Source organism: Gymnodraco acuticeps, unplaced genomic scaffold (assembly GCF_902827175.1).
Source record: "Gymnodraco acuticeps unplaced genomic scaffold, fGymAcu1.1, whole genome shotgun sequence".
Taxonomy (NCBI): Eukaryota; Metazoa; Chordata; class Actinopteri; order Perciformes; family Bathydraconidae; genus Gymnodraco; species Gymnodraco acuticeps.
In genome coordinates this window covers 626,107-647,970 of record NW_022990484.1, presented here as the reverse complement: position 1 = coordinate 647,970, position 21,864 = coordinate 626,107, and the positions used below count along the sequence as shown (strand labels likewise).

The following is a 21,864-nucleotide window of genomic DNA, read 5'->3' as shown; positions in this document are numbered from 1 at the left end:
CTAAGTAAAGTATGGAAGAGCTATCAGTTAAAAGAAGATAGATATGCATATAACAGAAATGCAACATCTTTGAAATTACTGAAAAACTACAACTACCCTAAGGGGAGGAAATACTGCTGCCTACAATTCCCAAATGTTTTTGTGCTGAAACAATACTTAGTATCTTACTTTGAGAAATCCTAACATGTCCGATTAGTCGGATTTGAAGGTTGTTCCAACACAAGCAGACCTAAATAAGTAATAGTGTGACAAAAACAATAGATATTTGTTTTAGGAATCTGACCAGACATTCTTTGCTTTGATTACTTTACTTACTGTGCTGGAAACATATTTAGTTTGGTGCAAAAAGTAGACCTTTCTGAGATCTACTTGAGTTTCAGTATTGAATATTTGAAGTGAAATGTGTATCTGAAGCTTCTCGTTGATTTTCTCCACAGGAGGACTTTGCCCTGCTGACTGTTGATCACATCTGGATAAGGTAGGATCATTATTACTCTACAGAGAAGTGTCCTTACTGTGAGGGGGGTGGTGTGCGACGGTCCCTCGGGTGCCCGGCTCGAGCAGCTCCAGCTCCATGTAGTTGAGCTGCTTCTTGGATGTAGGACTAACAGGAATATTCACATATGTCACACCTTCACTGCGAGGCCTTTCAGGAAGCGCCGCCTCGGCGGGGAACACTAACACGGCACCTGGGGAAGTGAGAGTAACACCGTTTTAATCAAGATCAGGACATGTTTCTGCCTATTCTAACATTTGGTCCTTTCCGAGAGGTGTGAACAGTAGTGCTGTAGCGACGCGTCGACTTCAAAATATCGTCGACGACATATTTCCGCGTCGACGCGTCGCCACCATAGACTGTATATATGGTCGCCACACACACGTGGGTCACCCAAAGCAACAAGCAGTTCGCAATCGCACTTCTAACACAATGGAGACTGAAACGGCTACCACCTCCTCCTCACAGGATTGCGCACGAAGCCCTCAAACGAAAACATCTCGCCCTAGGTCTTCAAAAGCATGGGAATATTTTAAAGTTAGTCCAAAACGCAAAGATATTTATATATTTATATCTCACTGAGACTGCAGCTGGACCGGAAGCAGCAGCTAGCTGTGGTGGCAACCATTAGCAGCTAGCATTTGCTCTCCGATTTTTACATTAAAATGGAATTATGGATTATAAATTCAATAATTTTTTTATACATGGACGTTAAAAACCTATGGATTAACCGATTCAGCCGCGTTTTTTCTCATTTTAATGCCATTGAACACGTATTTTGATCAGATTGACAGCTACGGCGGTGAGACGATCTCCCTAGAAGCTCTGTGAAGGTACGTGTTGTGATGACTGTATTTGCTTCCCCTGTCGCGAGTCCGGATCACTCAGTGATGATACTATGTACCTACATAATCTGTGGAGTCTCAGCTTTAATCGGATATCTTGTATGTGCAGCTACGATAAGTAATAAGGGTACTTTTATCTTGAGTTCTGTGCCAATGTCCGTTAGCATTTTTCGCTCAGGGGTCATTTAGATAGCATTTTAGTTTGCTTCTTATGAGACTTGTGTTTTGTTTTGGTAAACATGGTTTGTATCGTCAGTTAGCTGAGATTATTTCCGTTAATCTGGTATAACACATTAATAGGTTCTTAAATATTAAGATCCCCTGAGACACAGTATCGTGAAACATTTTTTTTTTACATTACGTTTTTTATGAATTGAACAATAGAAAAATAATCGTTCGATTAGTCGACTAATCGATCAAATAATCGCCCGATTAATCGTTTTCAAAATAATCGTTTCCCCCCAGCACTAGTGAACAGTTATTTATACAAAACCCCAGAGGACCAGAACCAACTAGATTTGTGAATAGTATACCGTATCTCCATGCCAAATAACTTCATTTTCATCCCGAATAAGCCTTTAATACACATAAAAGAGGCATTCAGGTGCATCGGGATGACTTTATCTTTATTAAAATGAACAGTTATTTCGCCGCATATTACATGTGGATTGGTTTCCATTTTATTCAGCTTGTTCATTGTAATAAAAACTGTCCCTCTGCTACAGAACTCCACCAGGATTACCTTGACAATACATCCTCGGATAGATTTGTCTTTTCATGGGATTTTATGTCAGAAAGATAGCACCAATCCGACATTTATTTGAAAGGTTTTTTTTGTAATTATGACCTCAATTAAAAGATAACGGTGGAGAAAAGGAGAGCTGGTATTATTTTAACACTTTGTCTGTTCTCCATCAGAAGCTAGAAGATGTCTCCCCCTCAGGTGAGTAACTCTTGAGGCAGTCCTTATCAAAGCCTGCTGTTAATTAAAGTCATTCAGACAGATATCTGCACTGAAGTCTCTATATTACAGCAGCAGATCTGGGATCAGCAGCTCCACTGGCACACTGTGTATTCCTCTGGATTGCCTTCTCCCCCCAGAGGCTCATTTTACATGATCTGAGGCCCCAGGGTTAGATGATGGGATGCATTATGGACATTTTGTGTTATGAGGCAGTTAAACCCAAAGTTATTGCCCTTATAATTCCACCCTCAGCTCCATATTTAATTCCTTGCAAATGTAATGTTTTTGTGTTGGCAAATCAGATTTCTAAGTAAAACCCAACACAGCAGAAGCAGTTTGGGGATTAAACTGAAATAATTTCATATTCTAATTTCTTAAAATGTATAAACACCAACAGAATATTTTTGAAGAAAAAATGATTGAAAAATGTCTTTGAAGGAAAATAAATGTTGCCTCAAACAATTTAACTGAACGCTCTGGTCTGTGTGTTGGACAGGAAGAACTAGAGTGTCCTTCAGTGCTCTTGAAAGGTAAGATTTACTAAACCTAGAAGCCACCAAGGACAAAAGAGAAGAGTGAAATCTGTTTTGCTCAAGGTATTTCTAAGAACCGCATTGAAATATGTGCATATATTTCAACCTGCAGGGCGCATTGGCCAACTCTGCCCGTGTCATCAATGCCAGCAAAGCGTTAAAAAAATGGTTTTTAGTGAATTTGCATAATCTGAATATTGCGTTCTCTCCAAAGAATAGAAAGTAATGAAAGAAAGAAATACTGAAATGTATCCAAATAGATTTGAGTGAAGTGACTTGAAAATAGAAGTGAAGGGGGGGGGGGGGGGACCGGTTTAAGCTGGTTTGCACAAACTGTCAAAATGACAATAATTAACCAGTAAAAGTGCCACAAGAACAACCTGAACAGACGTCTCAGAATTCAAACAAACTGTTGATATAGCGTCATCAATCATTGCTGCTATCTGCCATCTTTCATAAAAGTGTTACCAAACTTCTCTGACATCAACAGTGACTCATTTCAGTTGCCATGGAGCTGACCTCCTTACATAACCTGAACTTGGTTTCCTCCTGCACATCCCCGTCCATTACCTGCTCGCTGAGGTGTGTGTGTGTGTGTGTGTGTGTGTGTGTGTACATACATGGTGACAGCAGCTGGGACTCCTCGGCAGGTGTGCATTAGACTGAGGGCATGTTGCAGGCTGAGGGATGCCTAAGTGGCCGAGCGTCCCCTAACAGCGGTCCTCTCCTGACACAATGGGGTCTTACATAACTCCAGTGGAAGGCTTACATAAAATGCAGATTGATTAATAAGTGTTCCAGCTGCATTGAGCCCTCCACTACACAATGACCTGAGGCTTTTATTCTGAATTATATTAATGTCAACACAAATGACTGAAGTGACTAACACCGCTGCTACATTCTGTCCCTGCAGATACTCTCTCTACTACATCAGAAGGATCCGTCCCCTGACCCAGAAGGCAACACAGGCCCTGGTCCAGGCTCTTATCATCTCACGCCGTGACTACTGCAGCCGACTGGTCTTCAACCTCCCTGAGTTCTCCCACACTAACTGGTACTGGCCTCCCGCGCTGTCAGTGGCTCAGGCCCTTCCTACATTCAGGACATGGTTAACCGTACACTCCAGCACTTCGCTCTGCATCGGCCAATCGGCTTGCTACTCCTTCACTGTAAGCGGGGCCCAGGTACCCCTCAACAAAAACTCAAACCTCTATTCCTAAGAGCAATATGAATGATTTGTAATCTACTAAAAGAAGCATTTGATGTTTTTGTAAATGCATTTCTTGGTTGTTGCTGATGAATCACAACTTTGACCCTGATCTGTTGGCTCCAGACATTATGCAGCACTGTATGCTATGTTCTCTATGAAGACTGTAGGAGCCACATGTGAAATATTTTCTGTGTTTGTTACGGTACATGTTTTTGAGTCACTATAGGTGGTGGGCGTGTCATTGGATTTGTGTGGTTATATCCGGTTGCTTTTACCTGCGCACTTTGTGATAGATGGAGGGGGAGTGATCTGGAGAAGGACAGTTGTTGTTGACCGCACGCATCAAATAATATATGGATATGGGCTATTGAATGTTTGCTTTGGAAATAAAAGGTCAAACGCATACTGGTGGAAAGAGTGAGTTTTTGTGCGTCGTCCACAATGTTTTTCTCTTGTTTAGTCCCTCGCGGCACTTTGTTTGGAATATTACTGCTGCAATAAAGACAGCTTCCTGTCAGTGTCACAGTCCATTAACCTGAATAAAGTCAAGTAGACATTATGCGTATTGTGACAATAAGTGTTCCTGTTTGTGTGCCATTTCAGACACTTAATGCTTCATTTGATTTGATTTATTCATAATGCACCTGACACCAACAGGTTTGCTGACTCAGGAGCATGACTCATACATCTATTGGCTTTATAGAAGTGGCTCCTGGTTACTGTAAGAGGCCGGGGTAATGCACAGCTGAAAACTGACAATGGTCTCACCTTCAGTCTCCTGCAGCAGCCTCTGCTGACTGTAGCTGCCCATCAGCTCGTACTTGCTTTTCTCTTCTGCCTGCAAGACACAGAGCACTGTTGATCAGAATATGCACAATGTGTCATATGTATACAGAGGAAGGGTACACATTAGGAGTATTAATATACAGACGCAGAAATTCACTGAGAGCTCCGGGCTACGGTACGTCTAACACTGTCCGCAACGGCTCATCAGCATGGATGGATAACCAAGCAACCTCTGTGAGAACAGCTATTATGGGATGACCGCCCAGGTAAAAAAATAGTATGCTTAAATTATACTTTTAGAAGAATGTACTAAGTACACTTTTAGATAAATGTGCTATTTTGGTCACATTCAAGTATACTAAAGTGTACTCAAGTAGTACTGGAGTACTACTTAATCATTAGTTGAGTATACTTGAAGTGTAAATAGTGTGCTAAATTGGCACAACTTTTTGTAAACTTTAAGTGTACTAAAGTACACCAGTTAAAATCATGATGTATGTGCATTCGAAACACACTTTAAGCACAATTGTATTATATCACCAGTGTGTTGGAAATATACTTAAAAGGGCATTCAGCTCAATTCATAGTAATTCATAAGTGTGTTTTCAACATACTATTATCATACTTATTCAAGCACACATGTTATATTTCCAATTAACTTCAAATGCACTTTCTGACTGTATTTAATACTTTTAAATTGTGCTATTATGTTAATAAAAATGTATTTATAGTAAGGTTCTATCACAATTTAAGCACCATAAATCCATGTATTTTAAGTATAATGTTATTATACTATATGTAGAAGTGTATGGTATCACTGCTTATACTACAGAATAGAAGTGTATTTTACAATAATGTTACCACTGCAAGTACTGGGTTATGTGTTACAGAAGCATACTTACAATACATCACTATTATACTTCATACACTTTAAGCTACTTCCGGATACCACTTAAGTACACACCAAGTGTGCTATTCTGTTTCATGAGAAATTGCACTTCAATTATGAGAAAAACATAATTTTAATGACATAAAAACAACAACAAACCAAAAAACGTGTTTATACTAAATTGAACAATTAACAAAACATGATGGCTAAACTGACTAACTAACTTGCAAAGTCTATATAAACTAAATGGTGACCATCAGTGAGGAGTAACGTTGCTTGTATATCTCTCGTTGTTGCATTTCCTCCGCAGCAGGGCCCGGATCGCACTCACCTCGGTGCCCGGAATTTTCTCTCTCACGGTGTCTTACAAAACAGGAAGGAAGCATGGGATTTAATACTTGATAACATAGACAATATATTAGATTGAAATCCATTCATAATGATAACATTAATACAGAATATCTGTACCTATAATGGCATTGACTTTCTCCGGGTCAAGGGTCTCTGCGGTTTTCCCCTTCCCAGTAAGGGTAGACTTCGCCAGGGTCTCTTTCCCAAAGATTAGCGTTGCTAGTTCCTGGGCAAAGAGAGACATCCTTCTGTTGCCTAATCTGTGGAAGAGGCGTGTGGAGACCTGGACGGAGGAGTTGCCTAGGAACATCCGTAAAAACAAAGAGGTGGATTAAAACAAGATCAATTACAAATATTGTACCTGTACCATCAAATGAACTTGAATGCTTTGCTATATTTTAAACATACTGGAGATATAATATAATAGTCATGCAAGTGTATTTCTAATGGCAACAAAACATATTTGTAATGGTAAATGGACTGTACTTGTAGAGCGCTTTATCTGGTCAGCAGACTACTCAAAGCGCTTTTACACCATATATCACATTCACACTAGGGCTGTCAAGTTAAAAAAAATGTATCGCCACTAATTATTTTAACGCGATTAACGCATGTGTATTTTTTTTCCTCGGCCGCCCCGTAGTTTCAGAGCACATCGAGTTTAAAATACCATCTACCAGCTGATGCTGACAGCCCCGCTCCTGCCGCCCGCTTGCAGCAGACCACACTTCCACGCTCACCGGCAGGCACCGACCATAGACTGTATATATAAAGGCACCGACTGGCCATCTGGAGGACCGGGAGGGTGTGTGTATGTGTGGCCCGAGCGAGCGAGAGAGAGACCTTACGTGCATTGTTGTTGTTAGCATCTGGTGCTAGCTAGCTGCGCTAACGGATATGGAGCTGTTTAAATGAAAACAGAGGAGCAACATTTCGCCACAACTGCGCCGAGCACTTGACTTTATGCAGGAAGCCAGACAGTGGGACATTGTACGAGAAGTCAGCACACTCAGCACGGATAGTGCGCAACATGATTGCAGCGTCCAGGCAGCTCCCGTTCGAGCATATGCCTTGAGTTGCACATAGCTCCAACGATCCATCACACACACACACACACACACACACACACACACACACACACACACACACACACACACACACACACACACACACACACACACACACACACACACACACACACACACACACACACACACACACACACACACACACACACACACACACACACACACACACACACACACACACCATTTGTATTGTATTATTGTATGAGAGAGGTTCAGAGGTTGTTGTGTTTAATATTCATGAGAATATTTGTCATTGTTCAAATGATAATGAACATTAGCATAAAGCATATTTGTCCACTCATATGTTGATAAGAGTATTAAAAACTTGAAAAATATTCCTAAGGTACATTTAGAACAGATAAAAAATTTGCGATTAATTTGCGATTAATCGCGATTAAATATTTGAATCGACTGACAGCCCTAATTCACACACATTCATACACTGATGGCGGAAGATAAACCATCAGTGGTAACACATTCACTCACATCCACACACCAATGCACAGCATTCTGAGCAATTTGGGGTTAGATGTCTTGCTCAGGGACACAACAGCGCATGGCTGCCGGTGGCGATCGAACCACCGACCTTCCGATTGGTAGCTGACCTGCTCTACTACAGCCTTCCCCCGTAATCAAGTCAAGGTGTACTCAAACAGTACTCGAGTACACTTCTGTATATTATGTGGGGCAGCTCTCGTCTTGGCTTCAAGGGTGTGAAAATACAATTCCATTGATCCGCAGTGATTAATTTTGTATAGAACAATAGCAATAGAGTATCATTACTATGTAGGTCATACCAAGTCATTACTGCCAGTATTGCGGCCAGTTTGCTGGGAGTCACCGTGGCCACTACTGGAACAAGATCCTGATGAGGACGACCCTGAAATGTTGTCCAGTGCTGTCTTCATGGTAGCCACCAATCTTGGCATCTCTAAAAAGTGGGTATAAAAAAGTATCCAGGTGTAAATAACAAATTCAGACATAAAATAGTGTCAACCGCAAAATACTAAATACTATGATTGACCATGGTGCATTCCAACAGTCCTGATTTTCTGAAATTACGCTCTTTCTTTTGCATTTGTTTACTGTTGTATAAATGCAATAGATAGTTTATTTTCAAATTTGTAACATGTGGGAAGTCGGGTCGGGTCTCAAAATAAATGTGGGAATTCATGAATTTTACTTCACATTCAAATTATTGCAGGTGGAGCTTTAATCGGATATATTGTATGTGCAGTTTCGATAAGTAATAAGGGTATCTTTATTTTGAATTCTGTGCTAAAGTGCGTTAGCATATCAAATATTAGTCTCCTTGATTACGGTACTAATAATCGGTATCGGCCTTGAAATAGCCATATCGGTCGATCCCTAATTCAGGTGGCTGCAGAGCTAACCCAGGCATCACTAGTATGCACATGCACCAACCCACCTTTCAGTGCCTCCAACGTTTCCAGATCCAATTCCACCCAGACCTTCTGTGGTTGCTGCTGGCACGCTGGCTCCTTCTGTGGAAGGATGCAAGTGTCTTCCTCCTCCTCACTGGTCACAAAATAACATTTGCGAATCTAAAATGAGAAAAAGAATTTTAGTGCAAATTTCACACCACAAACTGTAAAACTTATATGGGAAACACTGCACATCAATTTGAAAAAAACAGTTAAATATTTAGACCTACAAATGGTTGCTTTTTGATCGGCTCAAACAGGTCAATCGAGGTGACATCAGAATCTGAAGAGTGTTGAGGTGATTCAGATGTCACCTCTTCTGAGGGCTTGGAGGTTCTCTCAGCCTGTAGGGATCTCTTGAGCTGTTCGCCCATGGCAGTTACCATCTGTGAACCAGACTGACAACATACATCATGTTTGAGTGTGCCTTGGAAAATTACCACCCAAACACCAGGCTTAACGCTTGTAACTTAAAACAACATTTCACCCACATTACATTTCCTCATATTAAGACTACACTTTTCCATTAATCCACAGACGTTGCATGTATTTAAAAAGAGCATTTGGTAATTGTAGGATGAAAATGTAGTGGCCTCAAAATACAAAAAAACATGCGTTATAACAAAAAGCTATAGCTGTCAATATCATTCAAGGTGAAACGGAAAATTATTTGTCCGTGAATATTAAAACAATAAACAAAATCAGTCAATGTCATTCCATTCAATCACAAACTATCAATCATCAAAACACACCAATCAAACTTACTGCCTTTCCTTGGTTTGTTTTTTGTACAGCCTCCTTCACATTTTTGACTATACATGTCTTTCTTCTGCTGCCTCTTTTCTGGGACTCGGCTACCGAAAATATGTCCTCCCCTTGGATGTAAGCATCCCGCTTTTGAACCACTTCTTGGTAGACTTCTGTGAACAAGATCCAGTTCATTCTGACATTACAAAATGTAAGCACTTTTTCGTGCACTATTGTTCACACTGATACACATACCATATACAGGGTAAAATGTAAATTATAGTACCCATCCAAAAAACAACCATTATTTAAATGTACCCTGTATCAAGATTGATGCAAAACAAGTTCAATTTGACCTTTTTAGAGAGGTTTAGAAGGAAAAAAAAACCACTTCTGGGGTCATTTGGGTGGATTTGACCTATCTCTGTCCCCCCTTGTTCGATTTTGATGATTGACATCTCTTTTTAACCTTTAGAGCCAATAGAATCGAGGGGACGTTCCTAAAATCCATCTAAACATGACCCATTGGTGAATGAGTGCTGCACCCCTGAACCGGAAGCTGCGATACGCTCTGGCTGCTATCATTAGCAGCTAATATGAAATATCCGGTTTTTACATAAAAATAGAATGAAGTATTATCAGTAATACTTTCTAAGTAACACCGACACATAGGACTAACCTTCAGCCGCGTTTTTATCGTTTTATAATAATAAAATAATAAGTAATAAGGCTATTTTTTACGGTGAGTTCTGGGCTAAGTTTGTTAGCATTTTTTCGCTCAGGGCTAATTTAGATGCTTCTTGTGAGACTTGTGCTTTGATTCGGAAAAAATGGTTCATATCTTCAGTTAGCTGAGTTTATAACCGTTAACTGAGTATGACACATTAATAGGTTTTTAAATATTAAGAAGCCTTGAGAGTGAAAAAACACCGCGCAGGACCCAGATTATGGTTACCCCCGCGTTATTAGCTTCAGTGCAAGGTGAGCACATTCAGTGCCTGCAGGAGCTCACAAGTCCTTATTTACATATGTGAAAATAACAATTAAGATATTATCTAAGAGATAAATATCCCACACCCCTAATTTGAACATATGTTAACGTTATAATTTACCAGCACCTTATACACATTTTTACTGAATAGAGCTTCATAATTGGACTCAAGCTAACGTTAGCTAGCAAGCTAGTTAGCTAGACAATAAAGCAACTCTTTCTACTAGCATTAAGTTATCAGTTAAATTTCTAGAGAGACTATAGCCAAAGTTAGCTAACGTTATAAGGATTTTTTCAGAATCATTTAATTTGTATTTTGAACTTACCTCCTACGAACAGCAATTTGGCTGCAACTGGCTTCGACCCCTTTTGTGGTCGATGTTTGGCAGGCCAAATCACCTCTATCCAGTCGAGGTCGAGGTCTTCCATGCAGGTAACTGTAACTTTTGCAGCCCTGTTTACATCCTTTATGATAGATGTATGTTCTACTCTAACCGACCCGTCTGGGAAATAGAACAGTCCAAATGTTGGTAGGTCCAGCAGAGACATGTTGAATTGTTGTAGACTGGCTGCTCAATTTCTAACAATAACCGTCCGTCCACCGATGCACACTTGGCTCCACCACAGTTGGCGCGCAAACTGCTACATTGTGATTGGGCGTCGTGAGTGACCTGCATCACGTGATGCAGGTCCAGTATTATTCGGTTTCAGCCGTTACTTTATAGCCCTTGGTCTGGTTTAACGCTAGCTAGTTGTTGGAGCTAATGACTAACAATGATATATTTTAAATAAACTCATGGCATCACCTGGGCAGATGGTTGCACTTCAAAGGTGCATGCCCTAATATGTAGTTCAGATTCTGTTGCCCGGCCACTTATCCGAAATACGAAGCAGTTTAATGGAATTTATGGTTGTGACTTCTGTTATCAAAGAGGTGGGGGTCCTTATCCATATGTTAGTCCTGAGCCCGGTCTTCGTACTGAAGCTGAGCATTTTGACAATGCCATGAACGCAACACCTCAGCAGCCTGTCATGGGAGTGAAAGGCCCAAGTCAACTAATGAAATTGGACAAATTTCAAATGGTCCAAGGCTTTGTTCCTGAATACCAGCACAGTGTATGTCTCGGGGTTACTAGACAGCTGGCTACTCTGTGGCTGGATTCCACAAACCATCAAAATGGGTGTTACATAGGCACCAAAACTGAGCTGATCGACAAGGAACGTATGGCAATCTTGCCACCGACCGAGATCACAAGAGTACCACGATCTATCAAAGAACGGACGTTTTGGAAGGCGTCTGAGTGGAGGTCGTTTCTTTTGTTCTATGCTTTGCCTGTTTTGAATGGGATCCTGCCCAAAAAATACTGGAACCACCTTTTCCTTTTGGTTTTTGCCATGTATCATCTCCTGCAAGAAAGGATCAGAGAGGGCGACGTGGCAATAGCTGAACAGGCATTGAAAACATTGGTCAGACAATTTGAGGGGTTATATGCAGGGGTGCACATAACTTTTTTGCCCTGGTTCTCAAAGGAGCACCTGGAGATGTTGCTTGGTGCTCATCCTTAAAATGAAATAAACCGTAACTTTTGAGGGGGTCTTGACTTTATTTGCAAGACACACGCGCTGAACACACATGCAGAGGTGAACACAGAACACACATGCAGAGGTGAACACAAGACAACATTAGCACGACCAGTAATCCTACAAGCTGTCATCACTACCCTCCTGACTGTTCTCCTCACTGTCTTCCTCTCTGTCAGACATGGTAGCTGATGATGTAGGCCTACTACTTTCTCTCTGGTTGAGTCTGTGATTAGCTGCTTGCATCCACAAGTCAACAGATGGGTTTGGGTCGAAAGTCTCTGTTGTCATCTTAGACAAGTGGATGTAATCAAATAAGTATGTGAACATAACCAATAACCTACCATAGCCAATAACAAATTAATATAACTTATTTTATTTTTGTTGTTCATATCTTATTTTACCTTAACATTTATTTATTTATGCTTTTTTTTTTATCTTTCCAGTTTTAAAGGATATTTTTGGTTTACTGTCCTATAGTATACATTGGAATGATTTCAAACCTGTTCATCCCAATAATTATAAAGGAGTGCCTTGTAAATGTGTTTACATAAATTGTGATCAAAACGTTTGAGACCCACTGAGATAACTTAGACTAAAGTGAACTATCTAAACACTCAAGAGTCCTTTACCTCACTGAGCTGTAGTATCAGCCTCTCAGTCTGACTGGAGAGGACTCTCCCTCCACATCATTGTAGAAACATCTTCTTCTTATATCCGTTAGAGCAGCTAGCACCAGATTCTAATAACAACAGCGCCGATACCGGTGCACCCTCCCTCGCTCCCTCGCATTTTGGCTGTGAGCTGCGGGCGCCAGATAAGCCAACATCCCCCATTTTCATCACTTACAGCGCCCATCGTACAGGGCAAATGAAACGTGTAACCGGGGTGAAAAGGGTGTTACATTTACTTAATTATGAATGTTGTTATATCAAGGCCGACAATTAGGATGAGCCCCAACGGTCAAAAATGTTTTTTTCCCTCCCAGAGCTGCCAGCGCAGCGCCTCCACAGATCTGGCGCCCTAGGCGAACATCTATAACGCCAGGGCTACGGGCCGGCCCTGAGTTCATATGCAACTCGCAAATATCTTTCTCTCTCTCCTCTCTCCTCTCTCCTCTTTTCTCTAGTTTCTCTCCTCTTCTCTCTTTTCTCTTCTCCCTTCTCTCTCTCCCTCTCTCCTCTCTCTCTCTCTCTCTCAATGTTGGTACGCAAATGCGCCTTTTTTCAAATGACCCGGTGCTCTTTTTTTGGCGGAGGTGCGCATGCGCACCAGTTATGTGCAGCCCTGGTTATATGGCACAGATAATGTCTCATTTAATGTGCATCTAATGATGCACATCTCAATAGCCGCTTTCACACCGCAGGACTTGCCGTACTTTAGTGCCGGCACTAAAGTACCACGGCACTGAATCCGCCAGGGGGCTAGTGCCAATCGCATTCGAACCGCAGTACTTTCCCTGAGGCAAGATTACGCTGACGTCACTTCGTCTTCTTCTTCTCTGGGTTTACTGGCAGGCCGCAAAACCACTTCACGGCGAGTACAAAAAAAAACGAGAGAAGAAGAACTACACGGGGGAGGGGGTATAAAGCCCACCCGCTGTATGAGGCGTTTGTTTACTTTCTGACCTCAGACATGATGGAGTTCATAAGGGTAATAAGGGTAATTTCCAAATAAAATACCCCATTATAACAATGGACTTTATCTTTATGTATTTATTATATATTACCCCCTCAGGCTGATTTTGGAAAAGGACATTAACCCTTGTTTGGTGTTTTTCCCTTATTTATCTAAAACAAATGACATGATAAATTACTTGTGTTTATGTGTCTAAGACTTGTGTTTCTGCCCCTGCCATTGCTGCACAAGGTTGCAACATTGTAGATAAATTCAACCACCGACACCTGTCTGCTCTCACATTCTTCTATTCTGCAAATTTGGGGGTGGGACACAATAAATAAAGCTTCACCAGTTTGTTTGTTTTATTGCACAGTCAAGACATAACAATAACGGCATCACGCTGTTCCAGGTGTGTCGTATGCATGTAAATTGAAGTTAAATAAAAGTGTGAAATGTAAAATAAAGTGTAAGTAGTTTCAAAACAATGTAACAGTGGCAATATATATAGCAGCAGACACACCTTAGTGCAAGTTAGGTGTCAGTATTAAAAAACAGTGGCAATATATATATATATATATATATAAATAATAACAATAGAAAATCGTTACCACTCTTATTATTGTGGTCTTTAATTTTTTTATAGTCCTGCCTGAGTTTCTTTATTTTTACCCAGCATCCGTGTGCACTGTGCGCGATTCCCAGCTCAAGTAGCTTTTGCGAACATCGCTCAAAACATTTGGAGTTGGGAACTGCTTTCTGTAGAAGCTGCTGCATCCCATCCTCAGAGTAAATTGCCAGAAGCGCCGACACTTCCTCATCATTCCACCGCTCAGGTGTTGTAGTACGTGTGGTCATAACTGCTTTAAAGTACAAAAAAACTACTCGCTCAGGTGTGGATGTGGTTTTGTAGGGGGGAAAAAAATGGCTGCCTAACAAAAAAAAATCAGAGTCTAACGGGGCGTGGTTTGCAATTCGCCCAGCCAATAGAAATAGAATAGAAATTGGCACTCTTTTATCACCAGGTTCGTACCACCTCTCTAGCAGGGACTGAAAATGGCCAAAAGAGTTCCCGGCACTGAGTAGTCCCGGCGGTGTGAACGCAACATTATTGGTACTAACGGAACTAAAGAACCAAAGTACCAGAGAAAGTCCTGCGGTGTGAATGCGGCTTATGAGTGTGAGGAACTGGGGACCTTTGTGGGCCACATCCACATTTCCCTTCGAATCATTTAATAGTTGAAATATTTCAATGGAACAACTCATGTCCCTGTACAGATAATGAGAATGTTCCTTAGGGGGAGGAGTCTCACAAAGAAAGGAGCCACAATAATGCAAAATGCTGATGAGAATATTAAAGATCTTTTCTCTGAACTGCAGGGCAGCAAATGTTCAACTGACAAATCAGTTCAAATCAGTGCCCATGTCAGAGTTTTTGGTAAGTCAGTACAGACAGATCTTTCTGTGTTACACATGCTTGCAATAGAGGAACTACTAGGTGTCAGAGTGAGACAAGCTTCCTACTACTACCGTTTCATTGTGAATGGAATACTGTATCACTCTGACACAAACAGCCGCCTTCAGAAAAGAAAGAACTCTGTTGTAGAGCTGCAGAATGGGACGCTTATCAGAATTCTGAGCTTGGTAGTTTCTGGTACAATACACTGTGTTTTGGTCAAGGAGTTTCTGAAGTCTGGAAGGAAGCTGTGCAGAGACACAACACTTCATATTGCATCAAGCTTCATGTATGAAGTGTCTGAGTGCAACAATGTGTATGCCATACATCCAGACTCATTGACATGCAAATGTGTCATGATTAAGTCGAGGGAGAAGATATATGTTATCCCTCTACCAAACAACGTTGAACGAGACTGATTTGACTGGACATCAAGGAAGCCTCAAGAACTGATTCAGACTATAGGCTTGATGTAATTCACCGGATAACAAATGAGATTAAATAATGAGCCTATAATGGGAAAATAAGTGTACTAATTTCCAATTCTGTGCACAATGAATTCTGTCATTTTGATGTTCTACTTACTAGTATTTTGTAATGTACGAATCCCTAGATTGACTTGTTAAGTACACACAAAAACACACATTTATAAGAGTACTTAAATACATTTCTAATGAAGTGTATTTAAGTACTTGTTATTAAAGCATGCTAATAGGGTATTACAAAATAGTAAAAAAATAATTGTACTTTCGATAAGTATACTTAATGACTACTATAAGTATTTGCGATGTAGTACGTATAGCGAAAGTGTACTTACTTGCAATTCACAATACACTTAGTTTCAAGTACACTTTTAATAAGCACACTGAAATACCACTTTAAGTATTTCAGAAATAGTATATTTATATTTAGTACACTAAAATTGAACTAAATTACATCTATTTTGAATTATACTTTTTAAAAGTACATTTTAAACATACTTTCAATTAAGCACAAAAAGTAGAAGTATACTTGTATACACTTTTGTATACTTACATTATATTTCTAATACACTAAAGTATACTATTTTTTTACCTGGGCGTTGGTGGTGGAGTGCAGCCACATTGCTTTCGGTCTCATTGAGGCCCACTGTGCACAGAAAGAGTGACTCCTTTAGGGGGAAAGGGGTCCACTGATACGACTGTAGTTCATATTTATAAAGAAGGACAGCTGATGGCCAATATATTATTGTTTTCACATCTGATCAAATGAAAATGTATGTACCACTGCTGTTGTCTGCATTGTCTCTGTTCACACTTATTTGACATTGAATCGTTTTAGCGAACTAAAGAGCATTAATCAGCAGATTTGCCTTGTTTCTAAGAGACACAACCAAAATGTTGTAAATGTACATAAATAAAACAATTAATCAACAATGTTAGCATTGGTGCTTTACCTGGTTTTGAGTCAGTAAATGCTCAAACTAAAACTATGCCGATTCGTCAATGAATCTGGCTACGACAACAGTTTACGCTTGAGGTCATATGATCCAAAAGTGTATCTATTGCTGCTTGACTTTTCTTCCTTGTGCCTAACACTAAATAAGTACAGAGCTTACAAAATGTTCAATTACAGATATAACTCTAGCCTTTTCTAAAACAAGAGTTAATCGCATCATATCAGACACTTCCCAACACGTTTGGCTGAACCCACAGAGAGACAGTGGAAGTGTGTGAGTGGTCGATAGTGTAAAGCGGATTAGAGAGTTTTGATTGGCCTACCTCAGCGTTCCTCTCCATGATCTCATAAGCAGGATCAGCTCTGCGTCGCTCCTCTTTGCTATTAAGCCTTTTGTCTGGTGGGAGAGAAAAACAGTGTGTTTTAAATATAAGCCTTTCAACTACTTGTGCCAATGCCAGGAAATAAATTAATCCCACATTGTACTTTCCTAAACCATCTTGTGAATCAAGTCAGAGAAAGTGCTTTCTGGGTACACATTTGTCCAAACTAATCAAACAAAAGCTCATCTCACAATAAAACAACTATTACACATGGGGAGAAAGAATCCCTTCCGAAGCAAACAGTGTAGTGCCATTACTTGTCCTAGAAACATGTTAAACAAAAATCTAATTTACCCATACTAAGTGTTTTCTTTGCATATTTTTGACATACTATACTACGACTTTTTTTCAATATACTATGACATAATTTTGAATATTCACGACGTACTATCCAATGCCGCTTTTTGCACATTTTCGACACACTAAACCATGCTATTTGTGCATAATTTCAACATTCTATATTATGCAGTTTTTCGCAGAATTCGGACATTCTTTACTGTGTCGTTTTACATATTTTAATATACTACACTGTCAGTTTCTTTTCAGACCAACTTGGCAGCTTGTGATTAGGTTAACTTTAACACACGTTTTAAAGCTTTCATAAGAGAGCCTATACTGCATACTTCACAACCCTCAAGAGCTCAGTTGGACAAGCAACACAACAAAAGGAATCATCAGAGTGAAGAGAGAAAACAAGCAGTTCATTCAACAAAGCAAGCCAGGCGGAAAAAAAATTGAGAACAAAAAGTAGGAAACAAAGAGATCCACTTCAAAAGGGCTGAAGAGGAAAAGGACACCGAAGAAATCGTAGAGGCTTTGTTGTGAGTTGAAGAGGAAACTGAAGAAGAGGAGACTGGAGTAGAGGACACTGAAGAAGAGGCCTCTTACCTTCACTGGCCACTGTGGGAACATTTATCTCTTCGTGCTGACCCTGGATCTGTGATCTCTCGCTGGGAGTCTGATGGAGCGCTTCCTCATCAGCAGCTGCTTCCTGCTCTTGGCTTTTCTTCAGGCCAGTTGGAAAGGTTTGGGAGGTTAAAGTGTTCCTGTTGCGGAACATTTCAGAAGGTGCGACCCGTGGAGGGGGGTGGCAGTGGTCCGCTCGACACTTTAAACAGTTCTCATAGATGGCATGTCTCTTGCCTGGCTGTGGATCAGTCGGGACACAGGGGCTATTTGGTGCAGATTTGAGCTCATTTCCAAATCTAGGGCTCATTGACTCATAGAGGTTCAGGCTGTTAGTCTTGGCCTCCGGAGAGCCCAACAGCTCAGCAAGCAGACTGGCTAGTTTCTCTCTTCCCTTCCTTGGCAGCAGTGAATCCTCACTCGTCCTCACTGCTGGCGTCTCTGAGCGGGGGAAGCTTCCAGGGCCAGGAGAGGCACACCGTTTCTCCAGACTTCTCCTCGCTGCATTAGCGCATGGACTGCATGGTGATTTGTTAGCACTTTGATCTGCTGGGTTGAAAATATGATGTTCTGGAGGCAATACACCCTCAATACAATTTGATTTCTGCTCAAAATCAAATTAGGGAGCTGATGATGAATGTTATTATCAAACATGCATCAACTCTGTTCATGCAGGCAAGGATCAATGCATGCTGTGTGTATGGAATATTTGACTGATTTCACGCACCTGGTATGGCAGGCGCTGCTGAACCGCTAACTGGGATGTACGGCGTTCCCTGTGAGGAAAAACAGAGAATTACAGAAATGAGATTCTTAATGCAAACTGTGTTGATTAGATGAATAATGAAGTATCCTCTTCTCGGCAAAGCCTGCATACATTGGTGTTTAGACGTGGGGCCTTTTGAAGGAAACGGCTGTAAATGATCTCCATTGTATTCAACTGGCATCAATCCCATAAGAAAAGAGAAAAACCAACAGAGCGTCGATCCATCTCTCAGCGCTTTCAAAGACTCTCTGACAATCGGTTTGGTCCAAGTGAAGATATTCATTTGGAAAAATGGTTCATAAATACCAACTTTTCATATAAAAAAAGGCAAAATATGTTTCCTTTAACAGCTGGGCATGGTGTTGTTAAGCACACTTGGGAGTACTTTCAGCTGTAACATGTAGTACTAGAGCAGGGGTCTCCAACCTTTTTTAGGATGAGAGCTACTTTCAAAAAATAAAACAAGTCGTGAGCTACTTTTACTTATTAAATATTTAGCACATTTTTATATTATTATCTGCTTACCTTTAACCTTTGTGTGCTCTTTGGGTCTGTGGGACCCGTTTGCAGTGTTTACTAAAAGAAAATGTATGCAATTTTAACCTGCTTGATTTGGGGGTGGACCTCACATCCTCTGGGGGGGTCCGGGGGCATGCACTTTACATGTTAAAGTGAAATGCATCAATCTGGTGCACTTTGAGCACAACATGAATGTATGGATACAGCTCTCAACACTCAGATGAAAGGGAGAGGTATACTTTTCAATAATCCAAACATCTTTAGAATATGATCACAACCAACAACAAATCATTTAAACTTGTTTATTCTTATCTTATGTTACCTAGTTAGCATTCTATCTTTTCATTTATGCATATTTGACTAATCACTCCCCTTTTAAACAGTTTTTTTTCTCTTTTTTTTACTGTCCTATAGTACACATTGGAATGATTTCTTACTTTATTTTTTACAACTAGGCTATTTTAAATAGATAAAGGTGTGCTCTCTCGCTCTCTCTCTCTCTCTCTCTCTCTCTGAGGCTGTGCTCCTCCGTGGCGATGACGGCTTGGGTTAACAAATAATAATAAACATATTTGTAAAGTGGGGGGGACATGTCCAATAAATAAATATATATGCAAGTTGCAACACAGACAACACAGAGTAAAACTCTGCCCCTCATGTGTTGTGCTGGCATGACTAGGCTGTGTTCAATGGGGCTGATGTGTTGTAGATTCTGCCAGAAGGAAAATCACGGTCACACTCCTTATGAAGTGTGCCTTATGAAGGTGCCGCTCCACATTGCTTTTCTTCCCGACTGCAACGCTGGTCCCGCAAATCAAGCAAGAACTTGACAACACAGTACAGAAGACAATTCAGGTTGCATAACATTTTGGATTAATTCAATCCCATCCCTCTATCCTACACCCACCCCCCCACTTCACAAGATCTGGCAACATGAAACGTGTCATGATACAGGGGTTACAATGTATTATATTGTTAGATTAATAGGCAATATATATATGTAGATATGTTTTCTTTTGAACTGGTCCTGTGAGCCCATTAACACTACAGGGCGGACTGTGTGATGAATGCCTCCCACACTGCTGCTGTCTGATGAATTCATGTTTCGTTCATTACACTGAAGACTGGCTGGAGGGAAACAAAGGAAACGGGACATTTTGTTCAGGTCCTGCACTGCCAGCAGGGGGGGCTATATGTTTGGAGTATTCTAAACTCACAGCTGATATGGAAACACAGGACAAAGAAGTATTGATAAGGATTTCCAAAGAAAGTATAGTTTAATATCGGCCTCAAAACTCATGCAATACGGTTTAATAATATGCGTCAGGTTTCTACTGAATTACATCGATTACACTACACCGAAGAATATAAAACTGGTGTTTATGATGTAAGACTATTCATCACAAACATAAAAAAACAAGGTAAAGTTGAAACAATAAGTAAATTATTGTAATAGTGATTGTCAGAAAATTAGTCGTTAACCATTTTTATAGCAGATCTTATGTTTTTTTTACCTCTGGGTTCAGCAATGGAAATGTGAATATTTGCCTATATTCTTAGACATTTATTTATCTAGATATATTTGGGTTTTGAATTGTTGGCATCTCAAAACAAAATATTTCAATATGTGAACTTGGAATTACAAAATATTTATGGGCATTTGTAAATCATTTCTGTCATTTTATGGACCAAACGATTCAGCACAAAATCCCCATAATGAAAATGATTATTAGTCCCTGCCCTCAAACAAATATGAATGAAGGAGACATCTCCAGAACACCATGACCTACCTTGGAGACAACCGAACCTCATGGTTAATATGGAGATGTTTTATGAGGCCACTCCACCCAGCCATATCAATACTCATATTGCCCGAGGCACGGGCCGAGGAGGTGGAGTTGCAGCAATCTTTGACTCAAGTTTACTTATCAATACTAAACCAAAATTAAATTATACCTCCTTTGAAAGTCTCGTTTTTAGTCTTACGCATCCGACCTGGAAAACTTTGCAGCCAATCTTATTTGTTACAGTGCACCAGGTCCTTATTCAGAATTCTTATCAGAATTCTCTGAGTTTTTATCAACTTTGGTTCTTAAAACAGATAAAGTAATTATCGTAGGTGACTTTAATATTCATGTTGACGATGATAAAAATAGCCTTACTGTTGCATTTAACTCTATATTAGATTATGTTGGTTTCTGTCAAGAGTGTAAATAAACCAACCCACTGCTATAATCACTCTCTCGACCTTATTAGTCGAATCGCATAATCCTGCTTTATCCGACCATTTCTTAGTAACTTTTGAAGTACTGTTTCTAGACTACAAAGCATTAGTGAAAAGCTCCTGCAGAAGAAACCTATCTGTTAGTGCTATAGCCACATTTAAGGAAGAGATTCCACCAATACTTAACTCGATAGCATGTCTGCATGTAAGGGAGGAAACTTATACAAAATGTACACCACCCCAAATTGATCATGTTGTTGATAGTGCTACAGATGCGCTGCGAATAAAATTAGACTTTGTTGCTCCTTTGAAAAAGAAGAAAATAAAACAACATAGATTAGCTCCATGGCATAATGCCGAAACCCGCAAAATAAAGCAAAAGTCGAGACAACTTGAAAGGATATGGCGTTCCACTAAACTTGAAGAATCTCGTTTAATTTGGCATATTACTCTCAATGAATAAGAAAGCACTGCGTAAAGCGAGAGCAGCCTACTACTCTTCATTAATAGATGAGAATAAGAATAATGCAAGATTTCTTTTCAGCACTGTAGCCAGGCTGACAGAGAGCCACAGCTCGATTGAGCCTTCTATTCCCATAGCACTCAGTAGTAATGATTTTATGAGCTTTT

At 40.3% G+C, this 21,864-nt stretch overlaps 2 protein-coding genes across 2 annotated transcripts in view; both read right to left on the bottom strand.

The window, feature by feature from the left end:
* Nucleotides 1-21,864, bottom strand: part of LOC117552759 (protein Dok-7-like) — a 45,081-nt gene that overhangs the window by 6,739 nt on the left and 16,478 nt on the right. Inside the window, 4 exon segments of the mRNA XM_034226372.1 lie at nt 516-689; nt 4,817-4,886; nt 16,760-16,833; nt 18,453-18,501. Coding sequence (XP_034082263.1) covers nt 516-689; nt 4,817-4,886; nt 16,760-16,833; nt 18,453-18,501 — 367 coding nt within the window.
* LOC117552760 lies at nt 5,950-9,607 on the bottom strand. The gene is made up of 6 exons (XM_034226373.1): nt 9,373-9,607; nt 8,838-9,005; nt 8,592-8,727; nt 7,960-8,093; nt 6,192-6,384; nt 5,950-6,086 (listed from the first exon to the last, which is right to left on the bottom strand). Exons 1-6 carry the CDS (start codon nt 9,547-9,549, stop codon nt 5,980-5,982), a joined length of 915 nt encoding a protein of 304 aa, XP_034082264.1. The 5' UTR covers nt 9,550-9,607; the 3' UTR covers nt 5,950-5,979.

Bases quoted from the DNA above. Each gene is read 5' to 3' on its own strand.
- LOC117552760 (XM_034226373.1), bottom strand. From the start codon at position 9,549: ATGAACTGGATCTTGTTCACAGAAGTCTACCAAGAAGTGGTTCAAAAG. The intron at 8,728-8,837 runs GTAGGTCTAAAT...TTCTCATTTTAG, and splicing joins CGATCAAAAAGCAACCATTT to ATTCGCAAATGTTATTTTGT. The intron at 6,385-7,959 runs GTATGACCTACA...TTGTTTTTACGG, and splicing joins ATACTGGCAGTAATGACTTG to ATGTTCCTAGGCAACTCCTC.